The sequence below is a fragment of the Crinia signifera genome, chromosome 6 (genome assembly GCF_055691185.1).
Source record: "Crinia signifera chromosome 6, ASM5569118v1, whole genome shotgun sequence".
NCBI classification, from domain to species: domain Eukaryota; kingdom Metazoa; phylum Chordata; class Amphibia; order Anura; family Myobatrachidae; genus Crinia; species Crinia signifera.
The window spans coordinates 176342186-176360648 of NC_139222.1; the positions used below are offsets into that span (position 1 = coordinate 176342186).

The 18463-nt window shown below is 42.1% G+C and overlaps 1 protein-coding gene across 5 annotated transcripts in view; it reads left to right on the forward strand.

Annotated features, from left to right (window-relative positions):
• CEP112 (centrosomal protein 112) overlaps positions 1–18463 on the forward strand; it is a 404486-nt gene that overhangs the window by 32867 nt on the left and 353156 nt on the right. For all 5 annotated transcript variants that reach the window (XR_014444546.1, XM_083148204.1, XM_083148203.1 and 2 more), the window contains exon 6: positions 5413–5490. Coding sequence is in view for 4 of the 5 variants with exons in the window: in XM_083148204.1 (XP_083004330.1) it covers positions 5413–5490 (78 nt within the window). In the remaining variant the exon portion in view is untranslated. The remainder of the gene's footprint in view (positions 1–5412; positions 5491–18463) is intronic.

Sequence of the window (18463 nt, forward strand, 5' to 3'; positions counted from 1 at the left end):
TGACTTAAGTCGAAATAGATACCAAAAAATTATCAAAAACACATGGTGACCGTTTTTTTCACGTTGACCCTTCCCATGTAGACATTTTGACCTAATATATGTCGATCTTCTCATGTGTCGACATTTTACCTATTGACCAATAGTGGTCAACTTATTGACTGTAACACTATGACCCCTACCCCTACAACAATGTTCAGTATTTCAGCTCCGCAAATCCTTGCAAAAAATTGTTCAAGTAGTACCACTCTAAGGGATCTTTTATGTAGTGGCTATTCTATCTTTTATTTAAAGATTTCATATATTTATTTATTAACAGTTTCTTATATAGCGCACACATATTCCGCAGCGCTTTACAGAGAATATTTGAACATTCACATCAGTCCCTGCCCCAGTGTGGAGCTTACAATCTATATTATATAGACCAGTCTTATTTACTATTCCTCCTTCTGACCCGTCATGGATGATCTTTTTTCATGGAAAATTTTGGTAACATCATCTGCGAAGAATATTCTCCTCAGGTAGGGTGACGTTGCATAGGGGAAAATCTGTGCTATAGCTAGGCAATGTAAGCTTAACATTTCTGCAATGTAATTAAACATTGACCATCGTTTAGTGACTGGTTCACAGACTGGCCCGAATGGAGACGCAGCCTATCACCACCCTTACGCTATCTACCACATGTTCCGTGTTCCTGTAAGTGCTTTCAACGCGATATAAAAACACCGCAATAACCACATGCAATAGGAGAGGACGAACAGCTGAGTGGGCCAGTTATCAGAGGCATAAAAATAATACTTTTCACAGCAGAATCCAAAATACTCCCCATGCCAGAGAATTCCTGGAAAAAGAAGATTAAAGAGAAGTTCTAGCAGAGGAATATTTTTCCTTTAAATAGATCAGACAAGCTCGCACATTAGCCTGACCCCTGACCCTACTTTTATCAGTCTCTGGCAGCTTTTGTTTTCCCAAGTACGCCAGGAATTTAAGTCGGAACCACAAGCCAGCATCGGTTAACACACTACAACGGGGAGATCATAAATCTTTAGAAATGAGAACATAAACACAATACATATTCCTAGTTACAGTTATGCAGAGTTTAAGACAAAGGGGCATACTTTATAACAAATTGCATTTTTAATGCGGATATGATAAATACTTTTCACGCAAATAGACAACTTGAAAATACTTTCCGCAATTGTACAAATAAGCTTTTTCCAAGAGATAAGCTCCGATAAGAGCCCTTCCTGGTGGAGAGCTGAAAGCAGAGTTATTAGCTTACTCTAATAGAAAGCTACACTGCTTCCTAATTAGGATCCCACGCAGCCAATAACAACTATCGGCTGGTGAATGTGGCTGTCACGGTCTCGATTGACTGGACCTGATGCAGTGGTGCGGAATCTTACCGTGTCATAGGTTTTCGCCAGTGAACCCTCCAATTGGCATATGGGCTTTGCTGCTATGAACATGGCGGTCGCTGTACCATGTTCATGTTCCCCACATGGAGCTAGTAACTGCTGGTAGTCCGACAGGGTGAACTCAGGCATACTCATGGTCATCATAGCTGGTTCAACACTAGGAGTCAGGAACTGGTACACAGGAGCAAACAGGGAAGAGTCAGGTACAAGCCGGGTCATGCACAAGATGTCACAGGAAGTGGTACAAGGGAGCAGGCAGGAGAGTGGTCACTGGACTAGCCAAGGTCATACACGAGATATCATGGTTGCAGTACATAGGGAGCTGACAGTAGAATAGTCACCAGGATAGCCGAGGTCGTACACTGGAAATCACTAGACACGGTACTGGAGGATCAGGCAGGAAAATAGCCGGAATCCAACACTGGAAAGCACTTGGAACGCTGGAGCTGGTTAGTGAACCTATACTCTGGCAGGAAATACCTGCCAGGAAGTGCCTTTTATAAGGGTCTAATGAGCTCTGCTGTCAGACACTGGGCTATTACCTCACAGGTTGCTAATCAAGGAGACTGTGCAAGATCTCACCCTGGTGCTGCAAACAGCCTGCAGTGTTCACACTTACACAGAACTGTTTAGCAGCATGGAGCAGAGGAAGGCAGAGCAGAACCAGCAGGATTTCACAAGCATGTAACACTAAAATACTGAATATTGTGACAGTGGCAAATGGTGCAGAAGGAGAAGTATCCAGAAAATTTGCAGATGGTGTTCTCTACCAGGGCCAAGCTTGGTAGGTCATAGAAATCCAATAGGGGCATGTGTATCCATTATCGGATTTCAGACTTAATAATAAGTAATAGTAATCAATTCTTGACGCTATTTGTTAATTTCCACAAGCAGGGACAAGGGGTTCTGTGATGTGTTAGTAGTAAAATAATTGGTACTTGTTTCCTAGCAAGACGCCCGTCGTAGGTGATTGCATACCTTAAGTTAAGGTATGCGATGGACGTGACCGACGCAATTTCAGGGCTATTTTTAGCCTTTTCCCCGACAATTAAAAAATCACGTCCATCGCATGCCTTAAGTTAAGGCATGCGATGCGACCGATGCGATGGACGCGATTTTACATAGGGAACAATGTTAAATGGGCCAATGGACCCGATTTTTCATTGTATAACCACCCTTATGGGTATTTTACATGACAAATCGCCCCCCCCCATTTAAACGCCACCCCACAATGAACGCCAACCCAAAGCGTGGCGAGCGGCGGCGGTACGCATCCTCCGACCTTTTCATACCCCCACTATCCACGTCGGCGTGGAGCTGATATTATATAGTGTGGAGAGCGCAGCGATCCACCGAGCCCGAAGCGTGGCGAGCGGACGCGTAATACCTGTGAAGTAATGTGCGTTCCCTCGCGGGGCTCGCCGCGCTTTAGGTTGGCGTAGATCATGGGGTGGCTTTAACAATGGGGGGGGGGGGCATTTGACCCATCAGGGTTGGGAAACAATAAAAATTGGGGTCTGGGAGCCATTTAACATTGGGGCCAATGTAAAATCGGGTCTCAGGGACCATTTTACATTGATTCCAATGTAAAAATCGCATCGATCGCATCGCATGCGATTTGGTTGCATGCGATGCGATCAACGCGATTTCAGGCGGTCCCGATGGATACAATTTTTATCGCTGGTGCGGTGCTAGGAAACAGGTACCAAATAATCACATCAGTAGTCTTTTTACTACTGTATCAGGATCCCCAGGCACACAAGCGTGATCTGCTGAACACTCAAGCAAGGCATCCATTACCAGGAATGAATTTAGAACAAGCCTCTCCCATTAGTTTTATTGTATCCCATAGGTTACAGAAGCTAACATCTATGGGGATTGTGGCTGCTGCAGAAATGCAAACCGTTCCCACACAGTATATTTGTTGTCCCACGAAAATTTGTGTTTTTGGGTGGTATGCATTTGTGTTAGGAAATGGAGTGCTACATTGGGTACTAACTCATTATACATATATAGGCTATACTTATAATATCACCATGTGATCAAAGCAGCAATACTATTCACCCTTATAGGTGGGGGAGAGTAGTCTGCACAGTACCAAAGAACTTCCAATTTCAGATGGATGAATTCCACACTTGTAATTCATTGGAAGAACTTCATATATTTCACGACCACCTGAAAAAGAGGCATGTTTCCTTGTTTTCCAAACCTCATGCTAAAGGGAATACAGCTAAACAAATTGCTATTGCAGAGACCTTTGGATAAAAGTTATTTGTAATAAAATAAATGCACTCAAATTATGATAAATCATACAAGCATATAATACTGTTATCCTCAGTCTGGCTTCAATGGGCTGTAGGCACACCTATCCAAATTCCAAATGGAATAAGACATGGTTGCACATACAGGGGAATTGTGTTTACCACCAGAAGGCTACCAAGAAAGTCCCAGTATATTTTGGTTAAGGTGCCCAGTGTGCATGCAGAGCAATAGTTGGGAAAATCGCTTGGCTGAAAATCCCTCAGTGCATATACACTGAAGCCATTTTTGCCCATCCAAGGGATTTTCCTGGGGGTGGATGGCTTTACGTAGCAAGACGCTATATAAAGCCGTCCACCCCGTCGCTCAACTGCTGGTAATACCAGCAGATGAGCAGCGGCAGCACGCATCAGCGCTCATCACCGGGCCATACACACTGGGTGGCTTTTCAGCTGAAAGTTAGTGTACACGCAATAAGCTTAACACGTATTGAGCATTAGTATATACTTCCTCAATCTGCGGAAGAACATACTAATGTCTAGAACTGGTTAAGCTTAAAGTGTGGACTCTACACATCGGGATACGTTTTGGTTGAGGGTGTTATCTATCAGAACCAAGCTTGGTAGATCCAGCAGCACTACAGCTCCCATAGAACTCCATAGTGGTATGTGTATCCATTATCGGGTTTCAGACTCAGGGTGTTCCAAGTTCCAATGTATGTTTTGCAGTCGATGAGTTCGCACTCATTGTACCTGGACAGTTTAAAGTGTATTATTTAACAAGTCTTAAAATATGCAAAGCAAGGCTTGAAAGCTGGACAATGGTAGGAAAACTGCATCCATTCAGTAACAAAAATAAGTATTTGTATTTGCAGTGTGTACAAGAAAAGCTGGTGAATCCCTGACACGGCATGATGACCAGGCACCTTGCACCACACCTCGTTGGGGGTCCTCCTCTCACAGAATGTCCCCATATGGGCAACCAAAAATGTGACCACTAGAAAGAACATGTTCATCAGTTATGTTTGAAGCAGTAGGTTTTACTCAATAACGACTTCACAGCAAGAGTGTCAGAAAACAGAGCAGTGAATTACCATGTTTAGTCACAGCAAAGTACATCAGTTTAGTGGGCTGCCCTTAGTCTCAGCACCTTGGCACTAATCTCCACCCCAGCCTATTGCTGGCTGCTTTATTTTTACTCTACAATTTAGATTTTAGTTTCAACACACCTCACCAAAATTGAACTTTCTCTGCACATGTTACATTTGCCCAACCTGTAGTGCAACATGGTTTTACCCATTTGAGAAAGATATAGCTTTTGCAATAGACTCTGAATATTTTTTTTTATTCCATAAATATTAGTGTTGCAGAAAAGATTGTGCCACATGTTTTGTAGAAAAATGTAATGAAACTAAATATATTTCTATGTAAATGAGTTCACGGAGGCAGATTTTACAGACATTCTTGTGGTATAATAATGAAGATGGCCCTGGACATTTTGTGTAAATAAATGGCAGCAATCCCATTTCAGCAATAATTAGAGTTGGATTCTGCCTCTAAATATACATGAGAGGAAGGAGACAGATTTAGAGGCATCCTTTTCTCTTTTCTCCTTCTTCCTCCCTTTCTTTTACTTGTATTATAATGGAAGTGCAAATGAATACATGCATTTGTAAATGTGACAAGTCATGGTGTCCCTCTGATGATGTACCATTTATGTACTTATGTATCTTGTTTAGGGGGATCACACCAAAAAAACCTTAGCCAGCTTTGATGACAGCGACTTAGAAGCACGTTTGAACAGCTGGAATCTTGGGGTAATGTATACCCATAATAATTTATTACTAGCTGATGTGCCTGGTTTCAACACTGCAAAGGTTTGCTGGCCGGAACATTTTATCCCTTTTCACTGCCATAGGAGTCCAATTTTTTTTTCTTTTATTTATTTTTTTTAATATAAAAATCCCTACTTATTGGGTGACTATAAAGGTGGCCATACACATGCAGATTTATCTTCAGATCTGGCTGGTTGGAACAAAAACATGGTTATGGATGAGAGCAAAGGACAGTTGACCATTTGCTTGGAAATGCTGGAAAACTGACAAACTGTCACTCATCCATAACCATGTTTTTGTTCCAACCACCCAGATCCTTATATTGCTGTCTCTGTTCTTTTCCAGTGTAAATGGTGACTGTCCATATTCTCACCAATCATATCATGCGTAGCACTATCTACACTAAGTACTATGAATCTGTATTGCCTGCGTTTGCATGTGGCCGTTGTTGGAGCATGTGCTTTGCAAATTCAGGCAAGATACACTCCACACATGGGCATATGCTCAACTCTGCATTAGCCCCTTAATAGTCATATCAATGCAACTGGGACCTATCTCAATGATAATGCTATTATGTTTTGATTTAATACATGATACTCTTTTTTTAAATTATTTTTTTATATGATTTAAGCCCATAATATAGCTATCTCCACCATCCAGGGCATAGAGACCCAAGGTGAGTGGCTGTCTCAGTAGACTGAGTGACTGGATGGAATTTGTAGCACTCTCTAAGGCATGTTCAATTATCACCGGGTAATGAATGTGTGGTGTAGGGAAAGGCTATTCAATTAAATAACCTTTTCCCCACACCTAAAATCATGAATTTCCACATGGGAATTCATCAGTTCTATATAAGCTCTGGAACCGATGGGTTTTCCCAGCATGTGAACACCTGATTATGGGCTTTTTGTGCAGCTTCTCAACCAGTGAGGAACTGTGGAACCTTGTGGTTAAATCAACGGTAATTGTATTGCACTGCCCCTTTTGTTGAATATGCCTACTTTGACCAATAACGTAAAGACTGCGCAATGGCCCTTATTCTGGTTCACTCGCAAAGGCAAATTCCTTCTCAAATGGACAGAACCATGTGCACTGCAAGGATGGCAGATGTAGCTTGTGCTGAGGGCCAATGTTTCCACAACAATCTAAATCCCTACTCCTAGATATACATATAGAGTGCTGATAAAGACCAACAACCAAATGTAATGGCTTCCAAGCAAATAAAAACAATCACTGAGCGGTTCATATAGGTGCTATATATGAGATTAGCTGATCTATTCATGACTTAATTCCTCTTCAAGTGTTGACAGGGTCACTCAATTAAAAAAAAAAAAAAAAGATTCCATAGTGCAGTGGTTACCAAACTTGTTTGAATCACGTTGCCATAAAGTATCAGAATTCAATCCAAGGCACCTCTGCAAGTGCCCTGAGGCACCCCACAGTGCCACGGCACAGTTTAGGAATCACTGCCATAGTTTAATACTGTCCTATGCATTTCTTAACCATCAATAGCCCATGATAAACGTTTTGTACTTCAGAATATAGACTACCGGCCAGAGTAGACTATGGTAGTTTAGGGAAAGATTGAACCCTGATTTCCTTTAAATTCCACCATCTCCAATCCTTCTTCCTCATGTTTGAGTATAGTGATATATGAAAGAAGCTTCTGATTATGTATTACCGTTAAATCCAATTAAATAATAAAACACAATAAACATCCAAAGATACAGAAAGTTGTTTGGACTCTCAGCATATGTTAATGTCCCCAAGTATGTGAGTTCAATAGCACACAGACAGATGAAAAATAGCTAGATGTTCTTAGCAGATGTCATGTGCGGGTCTGGTACAAATGTCACTTGTAATGTTCCTCCTACTTTTCAGCGTTTTTTGATACTGTAGTATCTTCTTCCAGGCTTAAGAAGTAAATGTGCCAAAACCCCTATAAATACCCCCAGATCTCAATTGATAATTGGTTGGGTCTAACCTATTGCCAGACATGGATTTCCTATCTGCTAAACCTTCCTATCAAGCCCATTCTCAATCCTTCTCTTAAAAATCCAGTTCGGGTAGTCCATTGTATACCCAGGTGTAAAATAATTGCAGACATACCATTTATGCTGGGTTCCAAAACCCAGGTCTTAAGCATATCATTTGCCGAAACTACCGGTCTGCAGATTCGATGGGATAATTATACAGGGCGGAATTCCATATATTAAAGTGTGTACGGATGGAATACAGTGTGTCCATTTCTAGACCATCTAAGTTTTATTCCCAATTTATAGCATCCTTTTTAAATGAGGCACTTCTGCTTCTCGTATACGGCAGCCTTAAAAGGCTTACATGCTCTATATTCTAATCCCTCAGCGAGAGCATCAGTGCTGTCTCGGAGCCATTCTTTCCTGTGGAACTTGACTGGAGTGCCCACTGTCGCCCTTAATGTGCTAGTTATAGAGCACCAGGCTGCTAGAATATGTATTTTCTGAGACATTGCTGGTGTCCTTAGGGCCTGTGGAATTTAAAATTCCTCCATGTGCGGACAATGTTTTACTTACTCTTACGTCCCCTTTCTCTTCCAAATTCCCTCCCATTTAGATGAGCTCAAATTTCATTTTCTTTAATACAATACAAGTTCTTTAATACAATACAAGTTTAAATAAACACAGGTAGTCCATATAAAAACAACTTATCAGAGTCAAATAAGACTTTGTGGTCTTTCAAAATATGACAATCAAAGGGAGGTGCAGGGCAAACGCAATTCTTAAGTTGGGGTGGAGAATGAGACCTAGGAGTATTTCATTCATATAGATGTCACATCTGTGACTTATTTATTTATTTAGAGTTTATTATATAGCACAGCATATTCTGTTGCACTTCACAATTGGAAACAACAGTGATACAATAAACTGGGTAGAAACAAACAGACAGAGGGCCATATTCAATGAGAAAAATTCGCAGTGCATGGCGAGAGATTTTTTCTCTCGCCACGCACTCGCCCTGTTCCGTAGGGCTCGCTGCCACTCCTGCTCCCACTATTCAATGTGGTTAAGACTCGCTGCCACTCGCGGCGAGTCTTAACCCCTGCAGCGGACGAGCATCCGTGGCAGGGAGCTGGCAAGGAGCCGGGGGACGGTGGCAGCCAGGGAGATTAAAGTCTCCCTGGCTGCCCCAGAACATATGTGGAGGGGAGGAGGGCTCCCCGGGACCCAGGCAGCACAATCTGCCCCCCCGTATAGCCAGCGGGGGACCCTGTATTCACTGCACCCGATCGGGCATATGTAATGATCGGGTGCAGCTCCGGCCCCCTGCTGGCTGCTCTGTGTAAAAAAAATAAAAATAAAAAAATATTTTTTTTTAAATTAAATATATATTTATGTGCTATAAGCACATTAATAAAAATAACATGCCCCTTCACATAAAAAAAATCCTGATTTTTTTTTTTGACACCAAAATTAAAAAAATCTTTTAGTTTAAAAGTTCACATTCCAGTTCTCCATGAAAAGATGGAGAATTGCTACACGGAGAGACACGGCGAAAATCACTTAGAAAGACGGCGAAAATATCACATTGAATAGGGTGGTTCATTTTTGGAGAGCAAAATGCTCCTTCCAACGCGAAAATAGCACAAACTCGCCATAAAACACGGCAAATTTTTCTCATTGAATATGGCCCATAGAGGTGGGAAGGCCCTCCCTGCAAGCTTGTGACTTTCATAGGGACATTTATGCCTGCCTGTTTAAAAGTTAAAGAGCCATGCATGCCACAAAGTCATATGCGGTCTATAAAAGGAAGTCCCTGAGCATTCACTTGTGCTAGTATATAGGCTCGCAAACCATACTTCAGTGTAATAACCTTAGTGCTTTCCAGTGTTCTACCTCTGTATCCTGTTCCAGGTTCCTGCCTTCCCTATGCATCATTCATGGTTCCTGCCATCCTAGTGTCTGCTCCCTGTTCCTGACCCACCATTTAGCTCCAACCCAGTCTGGGACCCAAACAGACGCCATTCCTTTGTTCTGGATCTCTGCCAATCCTAAGGGTAGTATTCAATGATAATGTTCACAATGTTCACTGCACATTCGCCTTCCGCTGCCAGCCCTCCCTCTCCCCCTATTCAACGCTTCAGGGGCTCGCTGCCACTGATGGCGAATTTTAACAACATTCGATGGAAGATGGAAGCCTCCCTGCCTGCGCCGGACGCTGCACACAACAGCAGCAGGGGGAGAAGGAGGGCTGGTGGGGACACAGGCAGCAGAAGCTGCCGCCCCGAGGACTCAGGAGACTTGGGAAAGCTGGGCAGGCAGGGAGGTGGAGGGAGCGATGCGCTGGTCCCATTCCTGCATATGTAATGAGCGTGACCCAGCGCAGTGAATATCCCCGCCCCCCTGATGACATCATGTAAAAAAATAAATTTAAAATTAAATATATATTCATGTGCTGCAAAAGTACATGAAACCAAATAGCAAGACCCTTCAAATAATAAAATTAATGATTTTTTGCCCCTGAAAAAAACAAACAAACAAAAAAAAAACTTTATTTTAAAAGAACACATTCCAGTTCACATTAAAAAGATGGCAAATGCAAAACGGTGAAACACGGCGAAAATCACGGTGAAAGCAGTTCTTTATCCTAGCATTGAATACACTCTTGGCGAATTAAATCAAAGCGCCATTGAAATACACCAGCGAATTGAATGCAGAGCATTAAATACTGCCCTAAGGTGTGGGTTCGCTTCTATTATCCAAGCGTGAGTTGCTACACTAGATATGATTTTTTACCTGTTACTCCCTTTGCAAAAAAATCCTAGCTGCACGTACACAATATGCTTTTGGGCATGTGCAATAGCAAAAACACAGCTCTGCTGCAACCAGAAAGTACATTGTGTCCATCTCTGAATCAGACAAAGTGTCCTAGCTTAGGTCCATACATGGTTTAGGTAATATGGGGTGCTACAGCTCCAAGAACTAGCTTTCATATCTTACTTCGTGGCACAACAAATGGCAGATGTGGACTCCCATCTCGGGGGCATGCTTAGCTTCTGCTCAGAAGCCTTGTTGGATAGATCTGAAGATCTTATTTTGTAAAGTAGTTAGTCTGCGTTTTCTAATGGGCATTCTCTCTATACTGTGGCCTTCTTTATGTGCGGCCCATATGGCGTAATCCTTTCACCTGCCAAGTTTGTGACTATTGCACCAAATGCTTTAAACCGACTACCCACCCTTACCCTCTCTACCCCTCTATGGTGCAACATTAGTTTCCCATCTATTTTATCTTTGTCTTGTTAGAGACATGGGAAGTCAAAAGTTGTCATATTTGTGGTCGACGAACATCTAATTTGGTGATTTAGAGGAGTATGTAATCCAGGATCACGGCTGTCAATCCCTCCCGACAGCCGTGATCAAGGCCCGTTTGTGGATTGACCAACAGCAGATCGGCAGACGGGATTCAATGTCCTGCCAACCGATCTACAAAAAGGGCTGTGGCCGTGGATTGGCGATCTGCGACCGGGATCGCGACAATCCACGGCTGTTATCGCCAGAACGGACCCGACAGCTTCTAAAGTCAGGCTCATTCTACCGTGATCCCTATTCAATGCTGTCACTAAAGACAGCAATGAATAGGGTCTTGTCGCTATTTCCTCCATTGGGGAAACCCCCCACATTGCATACCCCCCATAAAGGCTATATTTTTCATTATGGGGTGAAAACGTTTGTGTTACTCACTGCTATTCAGAATGTCACCATGACCTTTAAATTGGTTTGAGTTATTTTGCTGTTGCAGGCCCCTAAAGTCCTCCTGTTCTTTGTTGAGTCCTATATACTGTACCTAGATTTACAATGAGTGGCGGATCAGGGCGTTCCACTAGTGGAGGATATCTGATCCTCTTTGGGAGAGGATAGATAAATCCTCTATCTCTATGCTTATTAAAGAAAGCTCAAATAAAATCTAGTATTTAGGGAGGCCAGCGGGGATTGGAAAACTGTCAATCCTGTGATTGGCCGCCTGATGCTGCTTTGGGAACTGCTATGAAGAAGTCCTTAAGCAAGCAGATGTGGGGGAGTGGACGGGTCAGTGCGTGGCCTCACAATCTATTTGCAGTGAATGACTCAAGTACTGTTGGTGCTCAGTGCTGCCCAGTAGAAATGTATCAAATGTGCATGCACATTTAACTCCCAAGGTTGGAGACCTAAATCGCAGCTAAAAATGTCCTAAATCCTGGGATCCTGCCAATCTCGGGATGGGCATCCCTACTACTATCGGTAGTAAATTGTTTCCTCTACATTGCACAAGATATATTGCTTAACCCATTGTTTCCCCCAGCACACTAAATGATCTCTGTAACCAGATTTAAAAACCACATGATCTGACTTCTTAGCTACATATATCTATAGTGGAGGTATATTGCCCGTCCTCTAGTCCCACCCTTTTTCCCCTCTGTATCTCTCCCAGCCCCCCACTACCCTTACCACCACCACTACCACCACTCCTTTTTGCGTTTTCTGACCAGGTTTATTTTGGTACACTATTTCTTAAAAAAATAAAACTTTTTCAAAATTGAACGGATTGTTTTCATAAGTACTGTGATTATAAAGCAATTAATGATGATGATATTAATGATTATGATTACCTACAATACACTTAAAGAATGAGTCACATTCAAAGTCTCTGATTTCAGTCATAACGGCAATATCTGAAAAAAGAACAATCTTCCAAAAAAATGTTGGAACTCCTTAATATGTCCTTTAGATTAGAGATAAACCTTGAAGATTTAAGCCGATGGCAGTGTTGTGTGTAAGAAGCTACATTACTGTGATCACAAAGTAAAGTCAGATAAGAGAGAGCAGTTCAGAGACGGATATCTCTGGGAAGAATTAATGAAGTCATAACACTTGTGCCCTGGCATTTGCTAATCCCGCTCTTTGAACCAGGATGACTGTCTGCTTTTCTTGAGACTTTCTAATGACGGTACTTTGAATTGTGTCCATTGCTTAGTTAAACTGCTAAACAATTCCCTTGGTCTTCTTTGTGATGCTTTGAATCACGTATCTGATGTTTCTTTGTTTGGCAAATTTACTGTTTATTGTCTGAAGGGGAAAAAGAGGTTTGTCCGATGCAGAAAGTGGGCCCAATGGTTGTCACACTACATACATTTTATATAATTCACAAAGGGAATATTGTAGGGAAGTGCGTCTTTACTGTCACGCAGACATAGTCATTTCCAGTAATGACCGAATGTTTTCTCAGTAGATATTGGGATGAAACAAATACATTCAGATACATTGTCAGATTAGCAAATATAATGCAGCAAAATGATCAGGTTATCCCTCTGCTAATGATGTTTAATATCACACATCAGGTGTGTAACTAGAGTATTGTGGGCCCTGTAGACAAATTTTGAAAGCGCCCCTTTACCCTCTGTAAAATTGACTAGGAACGTGGGGGGGCGTGTCGGACATGGGAAGTGAGTAGAGCTGAGGAGCATTGGCTGGTGCTTGGTGAAGAGGGGAAAGAGAGGACCTCAAGGCAGGCAGGCACTTACCACACATACTTCAGGAAGGAGGCTGGCATCACATACACCAGGGGCAAGGTGGCACCACATATGCCAAAGGGAGACTGTCAACAAACACACACTAAGAGGTAGGCATGCACCAAACACACCAGAGGGAAGGCAGGCACCCCCCCCCCCCCCCCCCCCCCCACACACACACACATAAATGCAGGCACCAGACATGTACAAGGAGGGGGCTGGCATCATATACACCAGGGGGAGACTGGCACCACACGCACACATCTGGGGACTGCTGGAAACAACACACAGCAAAGGCAGAGGCTAGAAGCACACACAGTAGCTTCTAGCACCCTGCATTTCCAAAACTCATGCAGCTTCTCTTCCCTGCTCCATGTGTCACTTTCTGCTGTGGTTCTTTTAGCACAGTATGGTCTGTATTTCAGGTCTGATATGCACTACAGCAGGGAGCAACACTCCAAGCAGGGAAAAGACACTGCACAGGTTCTGGAATGAAAACAAATTATGGCAAGGCCCATATAGACAGAAAACCTTATGACTTAGCAATGTATTCTACTTTTAAAAAGTGAGATATGGGGCCTTATTCTATTCTAGTTCACTCTTTCTGACAAAATCCTTCTTAGATGGACAAAACCATGTGCACCGCAGGTGGGGCAGATGTAACTTGTGCAGAGAGAATTAGATTTGGGTGGGGTTTCACTTCAAAGTGAGATCTATATTGCAGTGTAAAAATCAAGCAGCCAGTATTTACCCTGCACAGAAACAAAATAACTCACTCAAATCTAATTCTCTCTGCACATTTTACATCTGCCCCCCCCCCTGCAGTGCCCATGGTTTTGTCCATCTAAGAAGGATTTTGTCAGAGTGAACTAGAATAAGGCCCATGGTGTTTTTAGCCACTATAACATTTTTTTATGTTTTCAATTGCTAAATATTTCCTTTAGGCTGATCTATCTATGTGATCTTACACTGTGGCATTAGAACTGACTACATGGCTACAATGAACTGAAAGCTTGAATTTAGTAGAAGTGGTAGTATGGCATGCTCCAAGGACTTGTAAATCTTAAAAGAATAATTAAAGTAGTTGATCCACTTTTAGGATTAATACTGTGCACACATGCTGCCAGATCCTGCCCTTAAGATTCTATGTCCAGTCCAATGTGGGTTCAAACATCCTGACTAAATGTTGTCCTTAAGGAAGATACCTGCACACACAATAGTGGTCCTTATACATAGACCTAATAGTGATCTCATATGTTTGATCAGAATATTTTGCAGCTATATCACAGGGCAGTTCCAATAGTGTGTGTGTGCAGTGACTTCTTATAATAAGTAGATGGTGCTGTGTGCATGTCCTCTTAGCCTAGAACAGTGATTCCCAATTTTTTGAATCATGACACCCCTAGGCCAAAAGTTTCTTATTGAGAATTTTTTTTAATATAATCTTAAATTAAGTAAATTGTGTTTTATATGTCTTAACTAGTGTATGGGGGATACACTAGTCCGAATTGTCCTGAAGACAATTCGGATCCGATTACCCCTGAGCTCCCCGGTAAAGCTCACTAACTATTTGGCACTTGATGTGCCATTTTTTTTTATTCCCGGGGAGCTACAGGGGCAGGATAGTAATTAAAAAAAACTAAAACCTGGGCAGTCCGCAGTGCTGACTGGACCTGCGGCGGCAGAATTGAATCAGCTGCCTCAGTTCCTGGACACTGCAGACAGCCTGCGCCGCTGCTGCACCCATACCCACCCGGGCGTGCAGCATTGCCTGGTCCCCGCCTCTGCCTGCCCCATAACATAGGTGTGTGCCATGATAAGCCGCTGATGGGTGAGATCTGACAGATTCAAACCTACAGCAGGTTCAATCTCTAGAGTCCAACCCGATGCACACGGGACTGCAAGGGGCTTTGTTGCGCTCGCCATGCTGTCTGGGTCCGGCCAGTCGGGATCCCGACGTCGGGCTAAGGACTGTCAGGTCTCCACTGTCGGACCCCTGTTCCACACCCCAGTAGTATATGGTGGACTTAACCTATAACTCCACACAGATTTATCAATAAGTCATTGTTAACACATTGCCTGTTCTGCGTTGTTTGTGCTACCTGTATCAGTCTCCACTTCCGTTTAGAGCTGTAGAGATTGGAGCTTGCTGGGGTTACTCTCTATTAGTTTCCATGTGCAGCTATTGAGCCTTTACCCCTATGTATTTGGCCTGTGAACAGGGAAAGGAAATCTTCAATTTGCAGTTAGGAAATGTTTTCACTGACACACAAGCCCCTGTATCCAGTCTCCTGCCAGGGGAGAGAGATTGAAGGATCTGCACAGACTGCTGGAGACAGGAGGTCTGGACTCTCCCAGCCCATGTGTCAGGAGTGTTCTGCAGTCCTGGGGGGATTAAACTGCTCTGCAGATCACCTTGCTACTGAGTATACATCAGTCTGTAAGAAACCCAATAGCAGGCTCTTAATGTCTGCATAAATCACTGGCTTACACGTGTCAGCGACCTATGATGTCGCCCCTTTCGTGCCTGTGGACCCATCACAGTCATGCCATTCCCTCATGTGATACAGCTAGTGATTTCAAGACTCAGTTTGGCGTATAGTACAGTATAATCACAATAACCGAAAATTAGATGCAAGTTGTAAGTTTCCTTACTTTAAAAATTGGTCACCTGTTTTGTTTGGTTGGCGATCCCTGTGAGATCATAATACAGAAGATGTAAGAGACTGTAATCACCAAAAAAATAATACTCCCCCCCCCCTTATGTATGTCATAAAATAGAAATAGATTTCTCATTACTGCACAGTAAAGCAGATAAGTGAACAGCATGTTTCATGTGTATTAGTAATGGGAGTTGTACACTGCTTAGCCTGAGAATTTTGGTGGTCATCGACACAGCAATATTGGCTTTGATGGTCATGTTGTTATATAACAAATTATACTTATAGTAATAGAGTACATTTGTGGTTGGAAGTAATACAATCCAGGTTCAGATGTTTTTTTTTTTTTTTTTTTTTTAAAGTGGCAATCATATACAAGACGTATGATTGCCTCTTTAAAAAAAAACAAAAACGTATGAGTTCATCCTACTTTACGCACCTCTGGCAAATTTGGGATTGTATTTACATCCCGCCACTGGAACCCTTTCAGTCAGGCTTGTGCAATTTGTTCTTTTTCATGACTGAGGAATGATATTTCTCTGTTTAAGTTAGGCCATATTAGGTCTGTGAGTCACTGACCCATAAGGAAGCAAAAATTATGTGATGTCATAGATCTGGTTGTCGAACATTGCTTAACATTGAACAAACCGTGTGCTACATAAAAAAAAAAAAAAGTTTGAGCTTTCCAGTGGACAATACTGTACAATAAATTGTATCTCTCCCATATGATGACATTTTAATGATAATGACTTTCCTTTCCAAGATCTAAAGCTCTGCTGGTAGGGCCTCCATTGTATCTGACAGTACAGGATGAGTTGATGTGTTGACGACTGAAAATTGCTCCCTGCTTTATTAATTTAGAAATTTGTATTTACCCTATTTATTTATTTTATGTTGTGCCTCCCTGTAAACTCTCGCTCCTCGGCTCCAGTCCTCATGATTTATGTCAATACAATGTTGGTGGGCCAGACTTTCCTGGGAAACGAAGGAATATTTTATATACCACAATGCCAAAAAAGAAGAGCCTCCTGGCCAGATTAAAAGAAGAAAGGGTTTAATAAAGTATGTCAAATTGTAGCTTGTTGTAATGGAATATTTTTTACCCAGCACAGTTCAGCGTTAGTTCAGCTCTGTACGTTTTCATCCAACAGCCCCCTTAGTCATTTGATTCATGGCTGCTCTGTTGGCACGCCCCGATCCCATACATCTGTTTTTTGATTGCCTCCTCCTGTCACTGCTGTTAAATATTGCTAAATTTGCATGTTGCTCTCATCACACAGCTAAAGTAATTTCTCAGCGACTTTGTGTTTTGTTTTTTGTTTTTTTACATTTCCCCCCCTTTTCTGTTCCTTACTTTTTTGAGGGATGAAGGGGAGATTGGCAACGAAAAAAATTAAAAAATATTCCCTACTTTTTATTTTTTTCATGCGGTCATGCTGTAAGAGCAAACGTTTTCAAAATGACAATCTTGAAAGAAAAAATGTTAAGACCGTTTTAAATGTTTACAGACCAGAGGAGGGAAAAAGTGGATATTTTGTTATTGTGGATTACAAAGTGGGAACATCAGACTTCAAAGACCATCTGGGCTCTGTAAGCGAGCAGGCGAACACATGACTAAGTCCTTATAAAATATTGCACACATTCTCCAGCCCTTCCTCTCTCTCTGTCTCTCTCTCTTTATCCCATTTGCTTTGTTTTTAAGATGCAGATTCTATTCGGTCTTGAAATAGAGTTGGTAATTAAATCCTTGCTTGTATTTTGTCTTAAGAAAAGTATTTCAGTTCATTTTGTGTAAACAGTTTTTTCCCCCAGAACACATATTGCTATGCAGGGATGTGCTCTACTTGACATCTTTGAGAAAAAAAAAAAAAAGTTATGTTTGCTTGCCATCTTGTTAATTGTAAGATCTTCTGGTCATTCTCAGAGTTCTCAAATCCAATCTGATTAAAGTACTAAATAATGAAAATTGACTGTGTAAAATGACCTTTCATATTACTAACATAAGACACAGCATTCTATTTTACAGCAACTAAGAAGATCTCTGTGTAGACCAGTCTAGTAAAATGTAGATTATTAAAAGTTTACTTCTGATTGGTTGCATTAGTAATGTAATACAAGTCGAGTATCCCTTATCCGAAATGGTCCAGACCAGGATTATTCCGGATTTTTGGACTTTTTTTTATACATACTCACCTGGTACCCGACATCCACAGCGCCTGTCGGGTTCATCTTCAGAGATATAGCTGGTCCCAAGGATGCTTTTTGTGGGTGACATCATGATATCAGCCACACAAAGCTGACAGTGCATACTTCTGACAGGGATGCTTCTAAAGGTGAACCCGGTAGACATTGGGGTACTGCCAGGGGGCACGTTGAGTATGTAAAACCCCTGAGATAATAAAAATCCCCGAGAGATTCTGAAAACCTACGGTTTTCGGAATATTTCGGCTATCCGTATAATGGATAATTGACCTGCAATAATAATAACTGCTTTAAATTTGGCATAAATATGATGAGATGCACTTAAACTTCATCAGTGGGGTAGTGAGATTTTGAACTGAGGGGGAAAAAGGTAAGGTACTTGTGTAATATGACGACGCCCATCGCATCGCATGCCACTAATTAAGGTATGTGATGAGACCCGATTTGAGCCTTTCCCCGGGCATGAGCATACAATTTTAATATCGCGTTGCATCGCATGGCATTATAATGGCATGCGATGCGATCATGCCCGATTTGGGCTTATTCCCATGTTAAATGCCCCCCCAGACCC